The sequence below is a fragment of the Calidris pugnax genome, unplaced genomic scaffold (assembly GCF_001431845.1).
Source record: "Calidris pugnax isolate Ruff unplaced genomic scaffold, ASM143184v1 scaffold20, whole genome shotgun sequence".
Lineage (NCBI taxonomy): Eukaryota > Metazoa > Chordata > Aves > Charadriiformes > Scolopacidae > Calidris > Calidris pugnax.
In genome coordinates, this window is record NW_015094510.1 from 28,199,004 (window position 1) to 28,226,748 (window position 27,745).

At 38.9% G+C, this 27,745-nt stretch overlaps 1 protein-coding gene across 2 annotated transcripts in view; it reads right to left on the reverse strand.

Moving 5' to 3' along the window:
- Positions 1-305: 305 nt before the first annotated feature.
- The window catches only part of DDX10 (DEAD (Asp-Glu-Ala-Asp) box polypeptide 10), a 184,870-nt gene continuing 157,430 nt past the window's right edge, over positions 306-27,745 (reverse strand). Inside the window, exons 18-19 of one of the 2 annotated variants that reach the window (XM_014966204.1) lie at positions 9,522-9,655; positions 306-1,000 (exon numbers count right to left, since the gene is read on the reverse strand). In XM_014966204.1, coding sequence (XP_014821690.1) covers positions 811-1,000; positions 9,522-9,655 — 324 coding nt within the window. In that variant the 3' untranslated portion in view covers positions 306-810. Of the gene's footprint in view, positions 1,001-9,521; positions 9,659-27,745 lie in introns of both variants that reach the window. The other variant, XM_014966203.1, reaches the window with a different exon arrangement.

Consider the following 27,745-nt stretch of genomic DNA (forward strand, 5'->3'; position numbering starts at 1 on the left):
GCAAAACCAAGTAGCTCATTTCCAGCTGTTAAGTCTGCAACAAAAATCTGCCTTGTAACCAATTTGATGAGGCTGCGTTACGCCCTGCCTCCTTCTGCCTTCTCATTCATATGGGATTTGAATGCAAGAGTCAAAGTTTTATCTTCTAAAAGTGGTTTTCATTCAGAAATCCACTGCTTAACACCAGAGACAGAATCATAATAGAAACTATAACTGCAGAATAATAGAAATGATAATCACAATAGACTCATAACAGAAATGGTGACACTTGGGTTGCATAACAAAGGTGAAAGAGACAACAAAAGTTTACACCGAGGCTTCAGAAATGTTTATTAAAATTTTTTAAAATATGTGCATGATAAAAATAAACTGCATTTTTTTCTTCTGTGTAAGTAATACGATTTGAGCTGCCAACAGTATTTCTTCTTTAATAATTTCAGTACACATTTATCTTCAAAAATAACAAACCTGACATAGTCAAGAAAGGATCATCCTGTTTATATTTAAAGCAAGATTAAAATAAAAAAAGATAATTGCTTCAAAACTCGGAGATTTTAAATTATGAATGTGTTACTGTAAAATGACATCTGGGGATTTAGGCTGGAAAGTTGGTTTAGAAAGCCTTATAAATCAAAGTAAATATTGCCTATAATCTATGAGCCAATCTGAGGCAATCCCATTGCACATGGAACTCAAACTCATTTATCTACATCCACTGGTACCCAGCTGCCCAGATGCCAAATCCATTTTGTATAGACTACTGACAAAATTGTGGAGATGTCCCAGAAAAGAAAATGTGCAGAAAAATAATTAGCTGTGACTGTTGAGCAGATGCAGCACAAGCTCTTCATCCTCTGCCAGAGACAGCCCAGTATCTAGCGGCAAATAGGGGTCTTCCTCTTGGCTGATTTTCGCTTTCTTCCCTTTCAGCGGCATTTCTTCTGCTGCGTTGCTGTTGCTATAGCTTCTTTTCTTCCTTCCACTCTTCTCCTCGAGATCGCTGCAGAAACAAATCAATTAGTCTTTTTAACAACTGTGGTAATCAACATCATCTTGTAATCAAACAATTCATTTTAAACAAGGCAAATTTATGTCAAGATAAGAGCAAACAAAATTACAATTCAGAAGAGTGAAGCAACAGAAGCTGATGAACTCTGAATGTCTAAATTAGAACTGATTTCAGGCCGAGGTGACGGAGGATGTTCTGCTGTCTTAATTGATTACAGTGTATCAAGATATTGCTATCAGCTTTATCTAATATTGCTGCCTTACAGAGTGACAGACAACTTGACAAAACTGATTTAGTGATATGTCAGTGGACTCTGACATGCATTCTAGATCTTGTCTAAAATAAATATGTGACAAAAATAAAATATGAGAACTGTCATTTCATTGGCCAATCTTACACTTAATAGAGTTTTGATTTGGGTCCATCTCATTCAAGCCACTATTTTCCCTTTTTTCAGAAGCTTTTCTTGGAAGCTGTTAACCTCCTCTTTGCCACGTGAGGAAGAGAAAAACCCAAACCCGGTTATTTTCCCTGGTGAATTCCTATTTCTTCTGCTGCTTTTCTTAAGATTTTAATGAATTGCCTTTGGCAGCCTTCAATCTGAATGAAACTGCTATGTATCTGTTTTAATACTTTGATTTCTATCACATGACAGCAACAGGAGGAAAGTCCAGGCTTTCATATATTTCCATGTAGTTTTTGTCCATAACAGAATATTTGCTATAAATCATTTTATCTAAGATTAAAGTGATCTAATCTAACAAAATCTATTCTAAAATATAATATCCGTGTAACAGGTTATAGAAAGCTGGCTGTCCTATGCCCTATGGTAGAATTCATACCAAAAAAAGCAGAATGCAACCCCTCACATGACAATCCATTCTCTCCAAACAAGTTAACTGGACAAAATGGCATTCTCAGTTTTTCATGTTTGTATTTTAAAGAATATAACAAAAATAAAAATGGAACCTAATAGATTGAGTTCAGACTTTTCTAAAATAGATGGTTAAATTCAGGTTTTCAATTAAAATTTGGCCAATTTCTACCCAGAAAAATTCAATTTATTTACAAAAATTAAGGCAACTTAAAAAATTCTTTAAACTTTTTTTTTTAATTGCTTAAGTGCAAAAAGAATGCTTATGAACTTTTTCATTCATAAATACTGTTTAGAGACAACAGCTATAACAAATAGCTCAAACAGGAGAACACCATCCTCTGACCCAAGACAGCACAGGAACCCAATGCCCAGTTCAAACCACCTTCAGCCGCCCACCTTGTTTTCCCATTAATAGGATGAATTGTGAATGTATGTGAAATGCTGGTTCCATCACCCACTGGAAACCAGCGTAACCCAAACATTATCCCCAAAATACAACAGTTTTCAAGAAGCTGCCAAACGCTTGCTGAGAGGGATTGGCAGCACCGTGGTTCCTCTTCCTCCTGGCTCGTGCACCAGGCTGTCTGGCTGCCTCTCCTTCCAGGCAAGGGAGGTCTGATGGCCTTGCTCTGGGCTGCAGACCTGTCACCTGCCTCCCTCTCTCCTCCTCCTCCTTTCACAGGAGAGCGGTGCCAACTCCTGCCTACTCACTACAGCACAGAGAGAGAAGGGAAATCCTAGGAGAAACACCTTGCATTTCCATAATTTAAAAAAACCCAGAACACCCCACCTCTACTTTTCCTGCCTATCCTTCCCTGCCCATCCAAAAGAAATAGTGTAAAGCAACCTGGTCTAGCGGAAGGTGCCCCTGCCCATGACCTTTAGATGACTTGTAAAGGTCCCTTCCAAGCCAAACCAGTCTATGATTCTATAAATAGCTGACGACCGTGCACCAAATACTTTTCCTAAAATTGGGACATCTCAAAGGATATAGCAACTTTGCCGGCTTTGAGCTGTCATTTGCACGGGGGTGGCTTTTCAGCGCTTGCTACCAATGTTAATCTTATTCCTTTTCTGGGGAAAGGAGTCTGTGTTTCTCTCTGTAGCGCTTAAGCTATTCCATTAATGCTGAAGCTATAATGACAGTATATGAAAATACTCTAAAGCATCAAGACTTCTCACTTTTTCAAGTGGCCTATGTGGGTTTCGGCTGGAGTTTCACGGTATTTGCTTTGATCAGGACAGAGTATGGGGGTTCACTTTAAAAGTGTAAGACTGAAACCTCATTAAGTAAAAGCATTTTAGCTTGCTTGCAAAATAGCCAATTATTTCCAGCATTTGAATGGACTCTGAAGCCCAGTTTGCATTCATAATTGACTAACGCTTCATCCAAGACATTAGTTCAAAACATCTTGGCAATTAACGCAGAAATCTCCCAAGTTATGAAATAGCAGACTTTAAATACCAAAAATGACACTCATTTTTGGAGTTTCAGAGGCCTAGAGCTCTGTAAGGTATAACATTTAAATATAAAACACATTCAGAAGGAACTGTGAGATTTCTAATTTTTTCCACAAACAAAAGCACACCAAATTGTGATTAATTTTCAGCAGCAGCTTTGTGGAAAGATTATGCTGAGTCAAGCTGTTTCGTATTATTACTGCGGGATCACAGTGCTCGGTTAGTAGTGCACACTGAAGATCTATCTACACGTTAGGAGGTATATTTTCACACTAATTTGTCCCCTACTGGGCTGCAAGCTGGAGAGGTAAGGAGGAAAGTGTAACATGGGAAAAGCAGCAGCAAAGCCACAGAGCGATGAAGAGAGCTAACAGCTTCTGTTTTCATGATGCACAAAAAGCAGAAGCCAAACAGTATTTGGTAAGGGAAACTTAGGATGGAAAGCAGAGTCATGAGGAACATGTGAACAAGATGTTGATAATTTTGAGATGCAGAGAGAAGACAGACAATGTCTATCCATAGAATAGACGTGGTTAGAAGGGAGCTTTAAAGATCAGCTAGTGCTGTTCCTGCAGGATGGATTTTTACCAGCAGTGGTTTGGTAGTGTGGGGAGGGGATACGCTGCGCTGCAGGAGCAGCCAGAGATGTAGCTTTTACAAAGGGTGAAAGTGGCAATTTAAAAAGGAAGCTGGAAAATCACCAGGAGAGATGGGCAGCATCACGATGCCAAGGGGTATCCCGTACTCCATCCGGGTGCTTCTCCGTAGCTGCTTGGACAGAAAGCTCTTTGGAGGAGATGGAGGAGATGTAATAGGTGTAATTCTCAGGTGCGTATGTAAAAGGGCTGAGAGCGTGAAAGCAGCTCTATGGGGATGACTTCAGCACTTATTCTCAAATGAATTCCTCCTTGGTCTCCACTGACAGAAGGCCTGCCAGCCCAGCCTGCAGAGCCAATCTTTTTATTATTGGTCACTTCCCATGGACATAAATGCCCTCTTATCCCTCACAAACATACAAACTGGTGCACTAGCAGCTGGCATCCACAAATAGCCAAAACAAAATAAAGTTATTCTAAGGTGAATTCTTTTCTAACAGAAAGATGCAGTAAGAAAGCAACCCCACAATTCAGATCCAAATCAAAGCCAGTGCATCTCTTCATCTTCTATTTATAACAGTTAGAAAGCGGCATGAGCAGCTGGATTACAATCCCTGCCTTTCACCATCTGCTGCAATTTAGGTTTCCAGCCACCGGAACGACCTGCGTGGTCTGAAGCTGCCTGATGGAAGGATTTACCAGGAGAGGCTGCGCTCACACAGGCGAGGAGGCACTAACAGCCATCTCATCAACAGGCACAGTGATTTCTGTGGTCGCTGTTTGCACAGCTGTAACAACAAAAGAAGGGAGTATCCTTTGATAGGTAATGTTTATTGCTCAAACACTAAGGCACGGCTTATGAATCTTGTCCCTTAAGTAAATGCCAGCATTATATGAACGGCATCTGGGAAACAGGGGATCTAACTATGACCCTAACCCTTATACACCGAGAGACTCTCTCAATTTAACTAGTAAAAAATAACCTCACGAGCTTGTTTTGAGGTGATATCAGGAAAAAACCAGGAGCTTTTAGTTGTTAGTACTTAACTTGCTTCTGGACTTCAAGGTATGTCTTGACAAGCTGTAAGATTTAGGTTTTAAGTGCTTGAGAGTCAGCCATTTGAAATGTGTAGGCACACAGCCAAGGTGCTGCTGTTGAAGCAACGTGGACTGTGAGATCTCCAGGCAGGCTACGCTTCAGTGAGCATTTAATCAGAGCTCGCTTTGGAGCCTGGGTTTACCAGCACCGACCAGGAACCAAACCGCCCTTGCCGCTGAATTGCAGGCCATGAGTCAAGTTTCCAGGCTGCCATAGAGCACACACGAGCTCTTTCCCAAAGAAATGCACAGGAATAATGAATGAATCTGCTCATAAAATACAGTTCAGAAAAGTTAGGAATAATTTATCCCATAAATATTGGCATTTTGCTAATCAAACATGCTGTGCCACAAACCTTTTTCCACGTAATAAATTTTAATTCACGAGGCCATGGCAGCAGTCCTAATGAAGATTAATTACTGCAGTCCCTTCCATGAAGCCCAGTGCAGCTTCTTTCTTACTTGCTGTCAGAATGCTACAGCACATAGAGGTGATAATGAAAATATATCGTGTTGTGTTATTTCCCTTACTGGCCATTCCACTGATGTAAATCAAAACAGCTCTAAAACTAGATTTATAAAAAACAATTGCAGGAAAAGGGAAGAATAATCTACTTGTAATGAAATACCAGTGTAATAGTACTAAAAGCAAAAGAGAAGTCTGTCTCGGAGCTGAAGTACCATAATCTGGAAGAAGAAAAAAAATATTTAAATGGAAATCAGACCAACAGGAGAGTATGCTTAATATTTCTTACTATCGCTTGGGAAGATTTTACAGGAAAAAGCACTCAAACCAACTGTCAACATCTCACTTCTGCTTTGAGGTCACCTTTACTTTCTAAAGGCTCTAGTGGACGAGTGGCAGTGGACTCGGATCAGACGTCTGAAGCTGTAGGAGCACTTTTCTTCCCTGTTCCCATCATGGACACTGCGGACCATAAGACAGCAGTGCCTGACCCAGCCCCAGAAAACTGGAGTTTCCCTTCAGGGTATTTAGGCTAATAAATTTTATCTTATCTTTATACACCGTTCTGAAAATTGAAATCATTCAGGGGTTGATTCTCATCCAGATCTAATAGCACTGCTCTGGGTTTAAACTGCTCCAGCTGGAGGTGACTATGGCTTCAATGCAACCATTTGGATTTGTTGTATGTCCCTCTGTCAGAGGCTTGGCCTTCTCTGAAATGTGCTGCTGCCTTTGGAGATACTGCTAACTACCCACCTAACCCCTGTATCCATCCATTCTCTTCTCTGCTTCCTCTGACACTCTTCAAACCTGTTCCTCTTCTTTTGTGTGACCACCATCATCCTCCAATTGTTGATAGCTAATTTCTGAACTGCAGAGTTTCAGTAAATACTCATCCCATTTCTCCTTCATTCATGCAGAAACTTGCTGACGACATACAACTTTTTTTTTTTTTTTAAAAAAAGGTAATTTCTGTAGATGACAACTTCACAGGAAGGATCTAGTCTGAGCTGCAGAGCACAGGGCACCAAATTTCACTAGGAAATGCTACCATCGGGTCCATTTCATAGAGTGAGCTAGAGTTTAACTATTATAAAGACTTTCATGGCATAAGAATATCACCTCTCTTATCAACAGCAATCTCAACGTCCAATTTTGCAGCTAAACAGCATAATCAAGCCTTTAAACAGAGACCTTTTACAAAGTCTGTCTTACGTTGCTTTTCTTGCCATGAACAACATTAAGTTCTGGCATTCACAAAGTCACTGATATGATATGAATAATACGCATTAGAGGGAGCACCACGATTTGCAGATGAATCATCTCAAAAGACAATGTAATGGCAACCACATCAAGAATCACAGACAACTCAGCAGGTCAACATCAGTATCCTGCCACAGGAAGACAGCGTAAGAAACTGCAATTTGTCCATAATTTTCATAAATGAGGGAAGGTACACAACCAAGCAGCACTGACTGCCAACTTACACACCTGTCAGCTGGTGACTGGCCATAAAATCACTAATAAAACAGTACCAGAACTAAGACATTTCTCCTTTCCCCTCATGTCCAAGATCTTCTCTATGCTAATCTAGGAGTTAATGTGATCAGTTACACCTATTAAAGATTTAAAGAAGGTAACAATGAGGTCAATTGTAACTTTGTTCCTCCTCAACATTTTTAAAGAGGTGGAGGGATTAGAAATATCAGAAACTCAATTTGACTGCAAAATGAGTATTTAAGAAATCCAGCTGCTTTTCTTCCACTCTATTCGATACACTTAAATTTTTCACCTCATTAACAATGTACATTGATAGCCTTAAACCAAATATGATGAATGTTGCTAGATATACAAAAATTAATCTCATATTACATGCTTGGAGTCATTAATTACTCTGCTTGTAGAGGTATGGCTGGAAGGGAATTTTATTCAAAGGCAAATTTAACTCATAATTTGTATGGCTCCCCCAATTTAAAAAAAATGCTGGGGAGAAGGAAGAAAAGATTAACAAAGTTTTTGACTTCTTAAACCACGGACAGACAATCTATTTTTAAAGAGTGATGAAGAAAGATACCCAAGGTCTCACATATTTACTTTGAATTATCCCTTTTAGAAGTAGTTCTTTCCCCTCAAAGCAAGTAGCAGCTAATGTAGCCCAACATATTTCTATTTTAATCCAACACTTTGAGCAACATCTCCAAGTTTTGGAAATATAACACAAAGCAGAGATGTATTTTCTAATCCCAAAGCCTAATTTCACTGTGTGCTACTCTCAGCTGTTTGCGAGTTGTGAGGTGCTCTGAGCACCCCTTAGGAAGAGGTGAAAGCAGAGGCCCAACTGATAGACGTATCTACACTGAGCCTAAAACTGACTTCAGAGCCAGAGAACAGACCACTAAATTTTTCACCCACCCCACACACCTGGAAGAAATGTGGCTTCATCAACATTGCCTACTAGAAACAGTCCCTTGCCTGTCCTACCGCACCAAAATACTCTGGGATGTTGCCCAGAACAGCTCTAGTTGGCACCATCCAAAGTCACAGCAGTTGTGGACAATACAGACCATCACGTGCCAGTACTTAAGCCTGCGCCGTGGCCAAATCCATTTAGGCTGAAAAGACACGACTGATGTTCCCTAGGCCGGCCCAAGCCAGCCAGGGATTAACCACCACATGCTGAGCTGCACACCAGAGCCATCAACAGCTCTTAATTCTGACACACTCTTTTCAGGCTCTCCTAGAAATGTAATTTTGTCCTGGAACCTGTCATCTTCCAAATCTATCCATTGGCAGATTGTCACCCACTGCTCTTGCCCTTGTATTGATGTTTTACAAAGCTTTTTCATTCATATTACATGGAGTGGAGATACTGAATCAGCTTAGGGAAGTGAAAGGCCAGAAAGAACTATAATTGACTTATAGTTACCATCTTTCTCCCACAAAGAAGGAGCAATTTCCTGCTGCTCAGAAAAAGCAATGCATTTCCTCTATCCTTGTTGGTTCTACTGACCAACGGGCTCCAGGGGACGTGGTCACCAGCCTGTTAACTTAGGGCTCTCCAGTCCTTAAAGCCATGTCCCCACACCCAGACCTAAATGCTGCCCCCATAACATGCAGTGACATGGGGCTAGGGACAATCTAGCCACTAAGATTTAGCTGATTCAGACACGAAAAACAAGAGGTTTATGAACCTAGACAAAATAAAGAACTATACTCCCATTTGAGGGTCAAGATCATGTTTCTGAATCTGTTACATGATAGGCTGTTTGTCAGAAACACACAGATGGACGTCTTGTTGCAGTGAAGCCAATGGCAAAAACCACACAGGACTTCATGCAACATCCCTCAGTCTTCCTGCAGTATGTGCTGAAGAATGCAGTATGTTGCCATCAACTATGGATCCTCATCCCCACCCCATGCTTTTCTGTTAAACTACAAGAAGTAAAATCTTCTGGTTTATGTAATAAAAAAACATTGTTTTACATCAAGAAGCACAGTTTAACGTTGTTGATTTTATTATATATTTACTTCTAACTCAGATTCCACTTCATTTGTGGTTTTGGAGAATCTGAGCAACACTGAATCATAAAAATTACCAAGTTTCACAGTGCACAAATTTATTTAATATAGCACAGGTACAGAGGCAGAGGGTTCATCCAAGTCCTCAATTGACTTCAACATTTTTACTTCTAAACAGAACTGGTAACATGACAGTAGAGAAATGTATTTCTGAAACATATGAAACCTTCAGGGAATTAGTCAAGACTTTTGCACGTGAAACAGTCTGACTGAGATCCCTTCAATACTGACTCGAAAACCTTTCTAATACAGCTTCCCAAAAGAAAATAATAGCCGTTAGCACAGGTTTCTGTTCACCACCCACCTCACAAACAGACTTAAATACTAAGTCCCAGGAGCAAGAGAATGACAGTAAAATGAATTCATAACATCTAAAGAAAACAGTTTCTAAAACCCATGAACATTTAAAAATGAATGTTGAAAATGTGTGCATACCTATAGCTGTCTTCACTTTCTGAATCCTGCTCTTCGTCAGAATCTTTGTACTTATCAGGATCTGGAAGAGTACTTGGGTCAAACTCTTCTTCACTTCCACTGTGCGCAAGGTAGGCTACTGTTTCCTCTTCAGCCTGCCGGGTGACAAATGGAGAGTTACAAGACAAGCAAACAAGCCCCTGCTACTTGCCCATTACATTATGTTATACCCCATTAATAGGGGTGCCATAACAAAAAAACACTGCCCACAACTGCAGTCAAAGGCCACCGCTATTATAGCCAGGTAAATGGAATCGTTCCTGTCATCATCGCTGCTCTCTTCCAAGGCTGTTTGTTAAAGGTTGAAGAAATATTATTCAAAAAGGAAGGACAAGGGTTTATGTTCAAATTCTACCTTCCCAACATTGTCATCTTAAATCTACCAAATCTAAGTGAGATCTGAGCAGCAACTAACCAACAGTCATCTGAGAAAAAGTGTTTAAGTAATATGAAGCTTTACTGTCTCCCAGAAACACACTGGCAAAGAGATACGAGCTGATGGACACATTAATCCCTGCTGTAAGGTGTATTTCATTAAATACTCTGATTTAAAACTCATCCGGGTGTCCTTGGAGTTAAAAACCAAAATGCTGCTTAAGCTTAATCAATTGCTCCAAGGGAGTTTCAGCCATCCACCACAAGTGACTTGTGTTCTTCAGGCTTCCTCCCAGACCCCCTCATCTCCCCTCTCTGGGGCTCAGCTTCCCTCCATCCCCACAGCATCTCTCGGGGTGGGCTGCTGGTGCTGGCAAGTTTCCCCAGGGTGTGGGAATGCCCCACTGATTCCTTAACAAAGAGAGCACAGAAGATGCTACTCCATAAAACTCTTGGATAACATAATAAAACCGAGCGCTTTTGGGGCTATAGTTTCTGTTCTGCGCAGTCCTGAACTGACGGCACCACTTTTGCAAATTTTCGCTACCAGGCACAAAGAAAGGAGACAGACTGGAGGGCATGTGCCATTGTATATGCACACAAACAGCTTACAGGCATTTCTAAACACTGTGAACCCTATATCCATGCATATTTATGCGGAAAACCAAAAATAAATGCAAAGAAACTCTAATTAAAGACATTGCTGCCTTTTGTTTATATATCTAATCAACATGCCCGCATCTGAGTTTCCAAAACAGTACTCATTTAAATGATCCTTCGTTCTACGAATAACTTCACATCATTAAATATTTAAAGTTCATTTTTGTTCTGATTTTTCACCATTTCCATCTATCAACCCAAAACCAAGCAGAAGCCATACGAAAGGTCCCTTTTAAATCTGCATAGAGAGCGAGGGAAAGGAAACGAGCTGGTGAAGGGTCAGATCAGTCCCCACTGCAAGAGTCCCTTATTGCTCGCCCAGTGAGGCTTCTGCAGTGCACTGAAAGCAGGCAGGAAGAGGGATAAAAGCCAGATTTGCAATCAGAAGACAGAAGGAAAAGATACTAAACATGCACTTTGTTCTTAACTGTTTTGAAATACTAGTAAAGGTAATGGTATAGTTGGGCATACAAAATCACTAAAAGCATCGTCAGACTGAGCAGCACGTAAACTGCCTCAGGTAACGGAGCCACTGACTGAAAACCAGGCTGATTACCAGCCACTTCAGGTGCTACTTCACAACAAAATTGTTCTGGGTTTTTCATGCTTTTTTAAAAGTATTTTTTTGCTTACAAAAATATCTTCTAGCTCATCTTGCAGTACAGTATTACAGAGAACCACTAACTCATCGGAAAATTATTTTGAAGGTCACCTTTTTGTTAATGAATTTCCATATTTGAAAAGCATTCTGCATTATAGTTTATTTCAATTTCTTTAAACATTAATTATTTGTTCTTTACTTGAGCAAACTGCATCTATTCTTTCAATACAACTGGTGCATACCAATTGTATATTCACAGGGGGGAAAAAAGAGAGAGAAGTAATATTCAAAGCGGTTGTATAGAACAAAGCATTTTTTAATATGTATGTGTGACACTGCAGCAGAATTCTGCAATACTAACATTTATGGGCAGTCATCTTTTAAGACTTGGGCTGTTCATTCATATTCTTAGTTATGTCAGTAAAATGTTGAGATTGCACTGTTAAGTTTTATCATTTATATACGCACACATAAGACAATTACACATACACAGATAAAACCTTTGCTTTCATTACACATTCATTTTCACTTTTTCCAGCAGAAAATTTGCAGAGATGTGTTCAAGGCAATGCTTTTTGTAACAAAAGAAATAATTGGCAAAGATGCCTCTTTAAATCATCAGGAATCATGAGGCCGTATTTCTTGTAAGTACCACCAGTTACATATTCATTAAAAATAATAATTCATAAGACCCTGAAATTGTTAAGAACTTGAACATTTATCATCCACAGCTGAACAACAGAAACTCGTTTTTTTTCCACTCTTGCTTCAAATTTATATCAGCCAGTCAGGAAGAAGAAATCTTGTGACTTAACTTCACATTACTCACCACAAGAGCTGGAGAAAAAAAAGTAAACTCATAGTTCAAGATAACAGTTGTACAAGTTCCTCAGATACAAACAGGATGCAATTTACAGACTCAGGATTAGATCCTTCCTAAGGAGTCGCTATCAAAGAAAAGATTAACTGAAGAACAGATTTTGACCACCTCTACTTTATGTCTAAAGTTAGCAACAAAGTGCTTTGGAGTGTGTATTTATTACAAAGTTCAGCTGTGGAAGGCAACCCATTCAGACGTCAAATCAGGCCGGTCAGGAGAACAGGATTTCAGTGGTAATTGCCTTACTATCGTCATTCTGCTTAGGAGTGACAAGGGCACTTTTTTAATGTACCAGACTGGCCCATGTGTTTTGCAATCTAGTTTCACGGAAACTGCACAAAACTTTCTGTTTGAACATGGCATTGAGATGAAAACACTTCTGCATTCACATAGTCTCCTTCTGAGGCATAAGGAGATTCTTTTATGTTGAGTTATGCAAACTCAACATTTTAGAAAAATTCGGCAAAATTTCTGTGCTGGAAGTTTGGAAACCTCATTGCCTTCAACCTTGCACACTCTACCAGCAATGACCACACTCTACCTTACTGCAGTCTTTTCGGAAACACGCACCAGATGAGGCAAACAGGGCAGTGTCCACTAGAGCTTCTACCCTGCTTCTCAACAGAATACCTCCAAATCAACTTCAACTGTCTTGGTTAAGAGATATAATGACAACTTCCTCTCTTTTTAAAGAAGGCTAAATGACTGGTGGAGCTTAGGTAAACCTGTTAGGCATGCTAAGAGAAGCTTAAAATGAAGAAATGTATGTACCTTTTTAAGACAGCAGACACTCAAGGGACTCAACTGTTCAAAACAGCAGAATGGTTATCTCATTTCTACCAAGCATTAGGCACTCAGGTGAAAATTGTCTATTCCCATCAGAGAAAAAGGGAGAACTGAAAAAACATGCCATGAAAACCTCCACATATAGAAAAGCATTTTATTTTTTGAGATTTAATTTATAGAATGCATATTTATTATGATATTTAGTTTATATCTAATCTAATAGTCTTAGTTACTTTTTTTATCCAATTCAATTGTCTTGAATTGCAATTTTTATGTTTAACCCTTTAAGCAATTTATCAGTTTGTAGCAACAATGTTGAAGGAGCAGAGTTATGGCACTATCATTTTGTCCATAGTACTTTATAAAGCACAGAGGGGAATATTTCTGATCAGATAAAAACAGCACTTTTAAGGTTTGTTTAGAAGTTGACCAGACTTGATTTGAATCCATCAACAGTCATATAATATTCAGTTCCTTTTGAGCTATGCCACTGTTTAGCTTTTGCTAGTAATAATATGACCTCTCCTAGCAAGTGGTGGTTGTGATTTTAATGCTAAAAGGTAAGCTTTAAATACTGCTAGGAGGTTGTCCTATGCAAGCACACAACTTTTAAAAATTTACCATATGATGGGTATAAATTATGTTTAAGAATACAATCCCTTTCATGATCTGACACCATTCCAAATTTTATTAATATTCTTCTTTTTGAAAGTTATTTTTCAGATAAAAATGGGGGCTGCATCATGTTTAAGATGGAACACATTCACAGAGAGATTTTGTAGCATTTCCTTTAGGACATCTGACTCTGAATTCACCTGATTGCCTCGCAGGTAGGTTTTTTGCATCGCCTGTACCCCCACCCCACAACACTGTGTCCCCAGCTGATGCATGGTTGCTCTGATATTTCGTTTTCTACATTGCCCCAAAGGAATACAGCTATTCTGGCAGTTCACAAATAGAAACACAGCCTTTGATGTAGCTGGGGCGTTTGATCCAACAGTTGCTTTGAAGATCAAGACCAAAGCCTTAACGATACCAAAAACTGACTGGGAGCCAGTGAGGCAAACCAAGTGGTGATCTGACATACATCATGTATGAAGATCTGCATCATCATTGAACATTAATTCTAATAGGTGACATACATGTCCATTCCACAATTGGTTTTGCAACTCCTCCTAGGCTTGCTTCTTCTTATGGGTAAGTATGAAGTGATATACAAAAGGGTGGGAAGAGCAGAGAACAGGTTGTTGTTGCAGGACTTTCTGTTCTCTTGGTCTGAAGCACACAGGTGCATTCAAGGCAGAAAGGAGATGATGCGGACACTAAGACAGTCAACAGTTTCAGAAGGATTGGCCAAGTTCCACTGGTCTGGCCAGAAGGGCTGGTAACCAAAAACTGGAGAAAACAAGGCTGCAGGTTAGTCAGACAGACATAGTCTTTCAACTAAGATGATCTAGCTGATCTTCGTGCTCTGGGAGGAGTTAGCCATAGCCCTGGGTTTTCACATCACTTTACAGAATATCATGCTTGGCTTTCAGTAGAAGGGACAGATAACTCTTAGCTTCATCTTCAAATCATTCACCCTTCCAAATCACTAGCAGTCACACCAAGGTTCCATTTCATCCAGTCAGACATTTATTTCTTTTTAACCGAGCTGACATCTTATGTAACACAACTAGCCTAGTTTAGTCAGCAGAATCTTGCTTCTACCAGTGGTCTCAAACAATATGCACGAAAATACTAAATTTTCTTTCTTGGCATTCCTAAATACCCCACTTTTTATGGTCAGTGAATGGGTAAGCCTGTGTGCCAAACTAGCAGCCACTGATGCATGTACACTGACGCTCGAACCTTTGCTGTGTACCTACAGCAAAGCAATTTGTGCTGGAAACAGCTCCTGCCACAATCACAGCTCAGAACCATTGAAAACCCAAAAATCATAAAAATTTCCAGGCATTCAATTCTGGCTTTTTTGTATTAGTAAAGCTTCTGCCATTTTCATGTAGTAAGTTTATGTTTTATCTGTAGACTTGATCTCTACAAAGTACTTACAGTCCGTACCAGAATTAATAGCAACATAATGAATGCATATAGAGAAAAATAATAGTTTGGTAAATTTACAATGACAAACTCATCTACCTCAAAATGACATGCTGAAACTTCTATATCTACTATTTTTTAATGTATTTGCTCTTATCTGCATTTGAATTATAATGGGTACATCTCACAACTAGACCTTATGCTTTCATTTTTTTATTTGCTCTTATAAGACCTATGTGGAATACTTATCATAAAGACAAGATTCTTCAAGTTTCTACTAGCCACAATTATCGATGTGATTGTTACAAAAGGGCAGAGTAATGTAATTCTGGTGGGAAAGGTCAGGATAGAACAACTATACTGTTAAACACAATTCACGTTACAGACATGAAAACACAACTTAAAAGAAATAAAGTCACTAGGCGGGTAGCACCAGAAGCAAAATATACACTGGAATATAGGAAATTTTGACAAGCAGAAAAGGTTTAACCTACTGCACATACTCTTGAATTTAGAGACTGCTTGTACATAGATTTCACAGGAATGCAAGCTAATAGTTCCAGTGTAATGAAACATGGGCACCAGCACACAGTTGGTTTATTCGCTATAAAAGTTCAAACCTAAGATATTTAGTACCATCAACAAAGTTTATGGCATTTGAGCTAACAAAGTAGTAGCTTCATCTCAGGCAAAGTATAAAGGTTCCCGTGCCTGCCATGCCACCGGCTAGACAGAGATGCTACCATGCACACCAAATCCCTGTCTGAAACAAAATTGATTCAAAGCATTTAATAATGCAAAGGCCTCAAACCAGAAAAGTACAAACAATTTTTATTTTGAAATCTTTCTAATGCTAGGTTGTCTGGTATCATTTTGCTTGCAAGTGAGAAAGTAGTACAGAAAAAAAAAGTTTGTGGGTTGTTTTTTTTTCACTGTGCCTTATAAAAAGAAATGACAAAAAAGTCTGGGAGAAACAAACACGCCAACAGATGTGTCCAAAAGTCTAAGGCCCCCTCAAAAAAAAAAAAAGAAAATCACAATGCAGAACACTGTTTTTAAACTTATATTTTCCACACATGGAGACTTGGACTGTTTCTTTACACTCTCCTTTTGTCTCCACTTTTAGGTTCACAGCAGTCACGGCTGTCTGCTCAAATACAGAAAGTAATTCTCCAAAGTAGTCTCTGTGTTCAAACATTTCAACACATCAGTCTTCTCCAGGGAGCCTCAGCACATGTCCACAGAGACGGTGCCTACACAAGAGAATTTTCTCTGTATCGCTTTCTGGCACTTTGGAAAAAGCCTGAAGGAGCTGCATCCTCTGGTGTGACACAGCAGAGGTGTCCCACCACCACCACCACCCACAGCAGAGACTGGGAGCAGAGACCACTCTTTGCTTAGTAACTGCTGTATTTTTCAAGAACAAACAGATCAACAGCAGCACAGACAAGAAATAATCAGAATGGAGACCTGGTAAGTCACGTAATTCTGTAAACCGGTTAGTTCTGCTCTTTTTCTTGAAACAACTGATTTGTATTCAGTACACAAGAAAGAGCAACGCAGGCATTAAGCGCTTGTCCTACAAGACTTTCATGTTTTCACTGTGCTGCTTAAGTCACGTACTCTAAATGCTTGAACAAAATATTCATGCAAAGTAGCACATTTACAGAGAGAAAAATATGAATCAAATTAATTCCTCGCAGCGAAAATTATTTTAGCTGCTACTGGTGCTTCTAGGTACAGAACCGAGGAAAAGAAACCCCGAAGTAGCAGTGCTGCTCACGGCACTGACTCAGCTGCTTGCTGTGAGAACAAGACCGTGTCTGCCTTCATTCAGCATCTATTCATCAGCAGCAAGAGACTCACATTTGTTCAAACACACAAACAAATAACTAGTAAATCAGAAAGCCCCTGACTGACGCTGCACGCTTGCAAGGTCATTTATCATTAACTTTGTCGTTGTTCTCAAATCTGTCTTCCCAAGCCATGAGGTCCTTTCTAAAAAATTTTGCAAGAGAGAATTCCTGGTCCAAAGAGCATAAGGGTTAAGTAGAAGACATAAGAGAACAGATGAATACAGCCTGATGAAGGACAAGGAAGGGAGCTGCCTGGGGAAGATGATGAGTAATGGGCACGACCCAGCAGGTGACCTGCCCTCTCGTATCTCCATGGGCATTTCTACAAAGGATCCTGGATGAAGAAATTGAGAAAGCTTCTGAGGTAGGCTGTCAGCCATCCACCAGTGGCTTTCATTAAGTGTGAGGAAAAGCCGAGGCCAAAAAGAGTATCAAGGTGGCATCTGAAAAATAAGCAAGCGGGCAGTAATTGGAGAGAACTAAGCTCTTGATAGCAGTTGACAGATGAGAGGCCATGAAAGGTGTTGAAAGTTAAGGGCCTGTGGAGACACATGAAGAGGTAACTTCACAGCAGCATTTTGAGAAGATACTAATGGAGCAAAACAACGTCAATAAAGAAAGGCAGAGAAGACACTGCAGAAGTCAAGACAGAAAATCGTAATATCCCTTGATAATAATTTTAGCCACATGAATGAAGAGGAAAGGCATGTCTTAGAAAGGCCAAGGAGGAAGAACAAGAAAGATTTATAGGAGACAAGATCTTTTAGACCAACTAGTTGAAAGAAACACATTTTTTCAGGTCTAAAATAATGTAAAACAACTTCAAAGCAAAAAAAACCCACCACAAATTAAGAATTATTGCTGAGAGACGGTGTTACTCGGGAAATTGAGATAAAATGTAACATCATTTGTGCAATAGGGCTGAGGCGTGTTAGTACAGGAAGAAGCTATAGTAGCAGGGTTCTCTTCATGCGTGGAAAATGAAGGGACAAAAGGAGGATTAAGAAGGATTTAGATAAGCACCAGAAAGTGACCATGGCAATTTTAAGGCATAGGCTACAGTGAGTGATAGTGCTGACACTAGCCAAAGAAGGGTGAATTTTTTTTCTTAAGAATTGCCTAAATCCATGAAATGCCAGCTGAGATTTTAATTTGGACGGAAAGGTAGAGCTGGAGAGACTGAGATAAGACTCATTAGTACAGACATGAATTTGTATTCATGGACAGGATTTCTCCACAGATAAGGGGAAGAAAAAAGCAAAATGCAGAGCTGAGCAAAACATTGTCATAGAAGGAAACTAGAGACTACGAGATCCCTAAAATTATGAAGGAGGAATGACAAGAGAAGACAGACACCAGAAGAGAGGGTGGTCACAACTGCAAACCCCCTAAAAATTGGAGCCAATACGGAAAGGCCAAGCAAACAACCAACAAATGAGAGTCTATTGAGTAGAACTGAAAAATATCTACATTGCAGATGAAGACAAGGGCACGAAGAAGTAAGAAAGGCCAGTGTACAAGTGGGAATTAAAGATGAACAGAGAAGAGGCATAAGGCAAAGGTCAGAGGGCCAAAGAGAGGAAGACTCTAGAGAGAAGATCTGATTGAGATGACAGAGTGATGCCAAAGGGAACCGTGGTGCAGAGAAGGGCTGACAAGCTATTTTAAAAATGGGAAAGAGTATGAAAGGGGAAGAGAAGGAAGGCATTTAGGCCGCCATAATTTCAATATGTAGCCATTTATCGAAGCAACTTTTTTTCCACCACAACACTGTTTTTTAACAGTCTTTTAGGGCTTCTCGTCCAAATAGTGCAGTTTATTAAATGAATCTGGTGAAGAAGACTATCATCTCATTCTCAGCACAAAACCAAAATGTTTGAAACAATGCAGTGAGGGGAAAACTGAAAGCTGAGACAACTTTCCATCAAAAGCCTAAGCCTGTGCCTAAATATATTTATTAAATATATCAGTGGTGATCATATGCAATGGCTCATTGAGGAACACACACTGTACTACCTCAGTCTTTGGGCTTTGTACTCCTGCCAAAATGTTCTACTGCATCTCCAGTGACTTCTGGGTTTAGTAATTGAGATACAGAAGATCTGGCACTCATCTGTAGGTGTAATTAGCATATTATAGATTTCTAACTGACTTCTCGCTACTCCCCGAAAGTCCAGACTTGCAGCAAATCGGTCTCAAACATGCAAGCATTGAAGGCATCTTCATGAATTTTAACCTAGGAAATTGCAATTTTCAGCTAAGGACATATTATACCTTAGAGTTGTTCGTTCTCTTGCCTGTTCATTTCAACAACATCTGAAAAATCTCTATACTGCATAAATAATATATTATGTCCATAACAACAGGATACAGTACACTGTATGATTGATTACCTTGGCATTTAGCTCTCATGGGAATAGCTTTTGTGCAACATGGCGCTATTGGACTCCCTGAAAATTAGATTCTGGTAAAACTGTCTGAACGATCAAACTCAGGTATGGTTAGACATAATGTTATTAACAATACTCAGGCAGGTACAAACTTGATCTTTTCATACTGTACCAAAACAATGCTATTTTACATTTGTTTCTCGAGGAATCAGAGATAGCAAAGTCAGGGTGGATCGATTTAAATCAGTGATTTGAATCACTACTTATAATCCTGATAAAAATCAGCAAACGTTTAAATCACACAGTGGTTTACACAAGCGACCACTGCCACTTTTGTTTCTATTTCAATATTCTGAGGCATGGTTATTTTACACTGGACTTTACACAAAATTTGGTACTGTTTCATGCTAACTATTTAAAGTCCTAATTTTTTCTTTCCCATAATGACATCAGTAAATGATAAAAGAGCCATCGTTTATTTGCCCAGTAATGACTATTCATTTTTTAATCATGGTTACTGGCAGGTCGACTCTTACTCCATCTGAAATTGAAACAGATTTCAACCAGAATTTTAATTATTTTCTAAAATGTATATCTTACATATATTACTTGAAAGTTACTAGTTTAAATAGAACCACCTTAAATACAGCAGATACATGGAAGAAAAATTAAGTTCATCCAAGCAGGTGCTATATTGTACATTTAATATTTATGAAGGCATACATTCTCTGTTGCTAAGAAAATTTACTACTTCTGAGCATCCTATCTTATGAGATTTTGGTGTGGCTAAGAACCTCAAAACTAATTTATATTCACAGACTGAAAGAGGACGGTAAGAACAAACAAACATATCCAGTTCTTCAAATCCTAATATGTTTTTCAACCTTTAACTGCACATTGAATTGAACTCAACAATTACATCTAAATTTAGAGGATAGTATTTCAGAACCAGGAAAGCATATAACTTGTTGTGAAAACACAGTTAACCTTCCCAGTTAATGATTGTTCTCTAAATCACATCACTATCTGAAACTTTATCAGCAACTTTATTTCTTGAATCGTTTATTTTTAGCTTATTCTAGTAAATTTTGTCATAGATCATTCCTTAATACCTTCATTTTACCTACCATTTTTAAGTTCTCAAAAAGAAAAGAATGTATCTAACAAATTAAAATGTGTATATAAGTAACTGATTTGGTCTTTTTACTGAGTTGTTGATTTTTAGCTATCATGTCCTTAATAATTATAAGATGCCCACACACACCATTTCCCCAAATATTTGCAACATACGTACAAAATGTGAAGGAAAGGGAGAAAAAAGAAGGATAAATGTTAATCTCATTCATTTAAAAATAAATCACCGCATACTTAGAAAGCTGTCAGGAAAAGTAATTTTAGCCTAACTTTACTGCTCATTATGAACTCCAGTGCAAACAGCTCATTTGCTCTACTGACTTTTTGGCGCTATACAATCTGCTTGCAATTATGATTTGCCATACATTAGTAAATACTGGAAACAGAAATAGCAAACTGAAAAGGGGATGTACTGGCCTGAGTGCAGACGTACTGCCAATTCTCCTTCATTCATTGGCCACAACTGATACAAAGGCGTAAGCTTTTACTACACTAATAGACCTCTACCAACAACAGAATTTAGTACAGCTCCATGACACGCTTCCTCTATAGGTCACGTTGATGAAAAAGCTATCTTTGCTACAAAAAAAGGACTACCTTCCTTAGAACAAAATAAAAACACCAAATAAAACATAATTAACAATTAACCTACAAAAGAGAACCTGAAAGCCACATAAAGGATAACTTAGCAGTCATTGGTGTTTACCATTTCAATCTAGACAAAAATCCCAAACCCTCAGTAAGTTTGCTGATGACACAAAACTGGGAGGGGTGGCTGACACCCCAGAAGGCTGTGCCGCCATACAGTGAGACCTGGACAGGCTGGAGAGTTGGGCCGAGAGCACTTCAACAAAGGCAAGTGTAGGGTGCTGCACCTGGGGAGAAATAACCCCCTGCACCAGTACAGGTTGGGGGCTGACCTGCTGCAGAGCAGCTCTGAGGAGAAAGACCTAGGTGGTGGACAAGAGGATGACCTTGAGCCAGCAATGTGCCCTTGTGGCCAAGAAGGCCAATGGCATCCCGGGGTGCATCAGGAAGAGTGTGGCCAGCAGGTCGAGGGAGGTCATCCTGCCCCTCTACTCTGCCCTGGTGAGGCCCCATCTGGAGTACTGTGTCCAGTTCTGGGCTCCCAAGTTCAAGAAGGACAGGAAACTGCTGGAGAGGGGACAGCAGAGGGCTACAAAGATGTAGAGGCCTGGAGCATCTCTCTTCTGAGGAGAGGCTGACGGACTTGAGTTTTTTTAGTCTAGAGAAGACTGAAGGGGGATCTGATCAGTGCTTATAAATACTTAAAGGGAAGGCGTCAAGAGGATGGGGCTGGTCTTTTTTCAGTGATGCCCAGTGACAGGACAAGAGGAAATGGGCACAAACTTGAGTATAAGAATTTCCATCTAAACGTGAGGAGGAACATTTTTACTTTGAAGGTGGCAGAGCTCTGGAACAGGCTGCCCAGGGAGGTGGTAGAATCTCCTCTGGAGACATTCAAAACCCGCCTGGACATGTTCCTGAGCAACCTGCTCTAGGTGGACCTGCTTTGGCAGGGGGGGTGGACTAGATGATCTCCAGAGGTCCCTTTACATAAGTCACATATCTTTGCACAGGGAATAATTTACCTTGAAAATAATATTTTTTCTTTTTTCAGGATGACTATTTTTGCAATAGACAGGTTTAGGATTTCACCTTTATGGAGCAACTAAAATTATTTTTTTCCTCAGTAGAGCCACCTGATTATAAAATTCAGTTGCAATTTGATTGCATCCACAAACCTGTCTCCTCATGCGTGTAACTTGAATGTGTTACACTTCTTTTTTAAGTTCTTACAGTTTCACATAATTTTGAGGATAAAATTTAATGACCTATTGAAAATAAATAAATCATTTGTTATATCACATTCTTCTTGGCATACAGTATTAGCACAGAAAACATTTGCTAGAGGTACTGTTAAGTGAAAATCCTTATTACATTATGCATGACTTCCCAAAGCACTGAGTACATAATATCCATCATGAAATTAAGAATATATAACTAAATTTAGAAAGAGGTATATTCAGACCTGTGATCAGCTTTTGACATCTCCAGTTATGAGTTCTAATTAAACTTGCTTTTTGTATTAAGTCTATTTTTATTAAATAGACACAGAATCATGTTTTATACATTATGCATAACCAAAGAGAGATAAAAAAGTTACTTGTAAATGCCTTTTCTTAGAGGGACTTCGTAATTCAAGTCACTGTTCCATAACTCCTTGTCATAGTTGTGATGAAGAAACATCACTGCTGAACATGATCTACCTGTTTGAGAGCTTTAGCCACCTCACTGCCAATCCCTTTTAGGACCCCAAATACCGCTTCCTCTGACAACAGGATGATAAACGAGATCATTGGGGCATACAGGGCATACATTACTTTTTTTGTCAGAAAGTAAGTTACAAAAAATAAATCCAAGGAGATTCTTGGACCTTTCTGAAGGATCAGACTAACCCTTGGATTCCACACTTCCTGTCCATCGGTACTGAGGATCTCTCAACCACTAAGCAGATGAAGTTTCACTGTATTTTTCCACATGATACATCGCATTTAAAGAATCTGCATAACTCTCTACTACCACAAATAACAAACACAAAGATGCACCTAGATGAAGCTCAACAACTGAGCTCCTAACTCCCCTAAATGTCTCCTTTCTCTCAGAAGCTGTGTCTCCCAGAGCAGACACAGCAGAACCACATGGCACCAGCCCTGTAAACTGTTTACTTCCCTGCGTATGAAAGCCAGGCAACACCTTGATTCTGGATTGTGCCACAGGTTGTAGTGTAATCCACAGCTAATTTAGGTTCATCTCACCCACTTCTAGAAACTGCCTAGAGAAAGGTGGCCTCCCTCAAGCCACAGGCAGGAGAAACCTTTTCAGCAGTGTAACACCATTCGTCTTCCCAGGTCTTCCCCATCACATTTTCCCTGACAAGCAACTCTCCTTTTAGTTATGGAGTCCTATCACTTAACCCATGAACACCTTAGAGGTGCTCCTATCTTTGCTAGACAGGAGAAGCTGGCAATGCCAGTTAAATCCAGATCTCAGCCTGATGAGCACCAAGGACCACTCACCCAACAAGAAAACAGCAGCAAATTCATCAAGCGTTGTCCCTGTAAAGATTCCACTCGCAAAATGAACAGACTCAAATGAGTCTCAAGCAAGAAATAAAACTAGGATAACTAGCACACCAAATTACCAAAACCAATTAGTACTTCTCAAACAAGGAAAGCCCAGTTTAAAGGAATCAGTGTTTTGAGCTTCAGGAAACCTGTGGGAATGGTATACTGACACTGTGACACAAAAGAGGGGTGGTTTTGTGGTTGGGGTTAGTTTTTTACCATTACAATGCTTTTCTTCATTTTTTGCTTTCTACTTTTGCAAAGAAATAGTTTTTAGTAATAGAGCCTAGTACCACAGCAATCACCTTTTGACCCGGAGAAATACACTTCCAGAACAGTCCAAACCAAAATTCCTTGCAATCAGCTGGACAGCTAGAATGTAGCACCTGCAAATGTTTCAGTACTAATTCAGCAAAAATTGTACATTAAATAGCCTTTTTTTAATCTATGAAGTAACCTGTACTACCAGAAAATTCTGATTTTACATGCATATTTCCTTTGGCTTTTCAGACCAGTAGGTAGCCAGAGGCTGGGCACAGCTATGTGCTGGTACAAAGAATTTCCAACACTTTTTGTGTGTATTGAGTTGTGCAAACAAGCATCTTGCACAGAAAACAGCCACAGACAAACAAAATACACAGCACTTCCGACAAGTTTCTGAGAAGTCAAAATTTTCTGCAGAAGAAATGCAGAAAATAACCTGAAAGGTGTGTCTCTCCACAATATTTGACTACTTCATTCCTATAAAAACAAATTGTGTGTACATACTGATGAAATGCTGCCTATATGTAAACAATACCAATAAGAGGAGGCAAAATGCTTTAAAGACATATGCAGGTAAATTGAGAACTACCATAAAAAAATAGCATAAGAAGAAATTAAAATATTTGAAACCTATTTTTGGTTCTAGCTTTGTTGTTTGTGCTTCAATAGTAAAATGTTGTTAAATTAATTTTATTGCAGGCATGCAGTGCACTGCATTTTCAAGATCAATTAACTTCAATTTGCAATGTGAAATACATAGAATTTCAATCTAGAATTTTCCTAGAGATAATTTTGAACAACTAGTTTGTCGAATTTGTTCTTAACTTTATTTTCCTCTTCCTCCTCACCTTTCCAATCTATTCAGTGCTTTTGACAAGGCTTGCACAATACACGCTGCACTCACTTTCATTTTGTTGAAGAACACTTATTTGGAAATGAAGATGCACCAAATTATATTCCTTCGCATTTGGAAAGCATGAGAAGTGAACAACAATAACCCTCCTGAATGCTAAATAGAGCCACTGACTGTACGACATACAAGAAGTACTGCGCCAAAACGTTCTTGCTGCTGCTCCACCGACATCTCTGAATTTGAACAAATGTGGCTCATTAAGCTGAGGCAGAATAAAGACAAAACTGAAATGGAGATTTTCCAAAGTACTCCACTTGCAGGTACCTTATTTATGAATTTTTATTTTATTTCCAATATATGCAGAATGGCAAGAACCAATGTACTGCATATGCTATAATAAGTCTGAAGAGGTTTTAGCCGATCAGTCTTAAATCCCTAGTTTCTTCAAAAGGTGTGAAAGAGTTAAATGAATGGCCTAAACAGAATAATTCTACAGATGGGTAAAACTGGCATTTTTAGAGGAAAAAAATAAGAGTCATCATGGCACATTTGTACAAAATGTAGTTGAGAGCAGTTAATTCTGGAACCTTTCCAACACTGAGAGGATGCTGACTTTTTTTTTTTCAGATGAATGGGGGTTTGAGTGCAGCAAGTGTTATCCTGTGTGAATGCTGAACTCCCTGTACCTTAATGATATTGTGATTTAAAAATATATATGTATTTACAATACAATTCATAAAGACCAATATTATATAAGCATTTTTTCAGCAGGTCATACATATTTTTGAGAGAGACTTAATACTCACTGTTCTCACTTCTACAAAAAAAGCACTAAACAGGAATTGCTCAATGCAGATACACACACACAGGCTGAGATTGCCAAGAGTAATATCAAGCATTGGACAGAGAAGGTCAAGTGAGGTTCACACTGTTTCAAAAATCACAGCCCACAAGCAGCACTCAAGTCCCTCACAGATGCCACACGGAAGCCTGACATTCCCTCCTCCTCTGCACACTGACCAGATGAATTTTCCAGATGTTAAAGAAAAATGGCTAACAAAAAGTGAGCTGTTCATATACGAGCCCTTTCATGCATCTGTAGTTTAACAAATGTTTTGCTAAACTCTCAAAATTATCATTATGAATTTGCTAGTCCATTTAATAAAAATAACGCATGTTGGTATATGACATTTTCAAAATTTCGTTATCGGTTTTAACTATCTGTTCTATTGTTTTAATTTTAACTTACTTCTGTTTAGTCTGTTAATAAGAGCAGTTATTTACTCTGTCATATATCCGGTATTTAGAGAACATTTGCATAGCTCCACCAATTAGATGTTCTCCTACAGTCAGGAATTTATAATATTTAATGAAAACACACAAAAGAAAATCCAGTAGGCTACAATGGAAAGGCTGATGATGCCAATGAATGCACACATAAGAAACAAAACTATGTTTACTATCCACTCTAATTTAAATCAGGCATGCTTATCTCTCCAGGAGGACTTCCAACCAGAGATAAACATCGTTTTCAACAAACAAATTATCTTTTCATAGAATATTTTACCCTATTTGAAGCTGCCCAGAACCACAGTAAGAAAGAAACCCCTATGGTCCAATGCAAAAGAACATGCAACACTTGAGTCAATAGGTGAGGTTTCTTCACACTGCGGCACAGTCTAGCACTGCTACGGAGATGGTCAGCAGCAGGTTCACATCAGAAGATAAGTTCAATATCTAGCAGCTCGTTCTTAATTAAATGAACTGACATCTCTCCATCAGTAACCAACATTCATAAGGTAAGTTATGAGCAGAGAGCAGCCAATTTCAAGTTAGGAATGGCTCAGGGGAAACAGGCATATTTGCTTTAATCTGCTCTAAATGAGAGCATAAAATGCAGTCATCATGTGTTCCAAAGCGTGACGGTCACGTGCCCATGTTCTCCTAGATGACACTAATCCTGACTGCATACATCCAACTGCTATTAGCTTGTTATAACAGTAGCTTCTTGCAGCATTTCAGGATCTCAACGATATTTAAGTGCTAAAATGGGCGTATCAACAATCAGACCCTACACATAGCGGATCAAATTTACAATCCAAACAATTCCTAAAATCTAGTCAAGACAAGACACCTGTGTTTTAACATGTATCACACTGACCGGGTTACAGCTCTCAGAGAAGCCTAGAATTTAACTCTGTTTGCTCTCTGCCTATTCGAGTAGTGTTGTTTTGCCTGTAAAATTTAAAAAAAAAATATTATCCATAGTGCCCTGCCTTTAATCTAAACTCAGATGATGTTCAAAAGAAGGCTAAAACCAATTGTTCTTAGCTAATTACCTGAATAAGTATAGGCTTTTAAAATAAATCCTAATTATAAATGTTAATTAGTAGAGTATGCAGTTATTCACAGTTACTTAAAAAATACCAGCAGGCATCTTTAGGATCAAACAGATTTCTTGTGGCTTTGTCACAAGCTGTTTAAGTTTAGCACTTTTTTTCTAAACATATAGGCCAGTTCCATAAAATAATGGTGACACTTTAATGCCAACAATATTTTCACGGATTTGTTTAAAGAAAAGTGTTACCTATATTCCCAGAAATTAAATATACAGTCTGAAAAATGATGGGCTACTTGCAAATGTGTTGAATTTACAAAGAAATTCAAGTATCACTTCCTTCATTTCAGTCCCCTTACTGAGAAGGGAACTCTCAAATTACTAAACTCATCCGGAATATCCAAACCAAGTTGTGCTTCCAACCGTTTCTTCTTTGAAAGTGCATTATACACTCGAGACCTGTCCCCTTTCCTTATTCAAATGTTTGTGGCTGCACTCTAAGTCATCCCTATTAAACAGCTTGTGATTTAACTGATAAAAATATATATTTAAAATAAAAAGTTATTTTACTTATTTTCTTAAGAAATTTTAATTCTTAGTCAGCCGTCATGTGACCCAGTCAACTCACTGTTTAAATGGTGTTAGGTACAAGTTTCTCTGCTAGAAAGTCCACCGTGTCCCACTGAAGAGGTAGCTACAAGAATAAGTTAATGTATTATTTCATTAATAATGTTGCAATATTCTAAGAAATGTGCTATAGTTTTTTTATGAACTTCCCATTTAAGAAAAATAAAATAAAAACTGTTGCCAGTATGCAACTCTTTTAGTGCAGTTATGATTAATGTAGCTGCCATAAGGA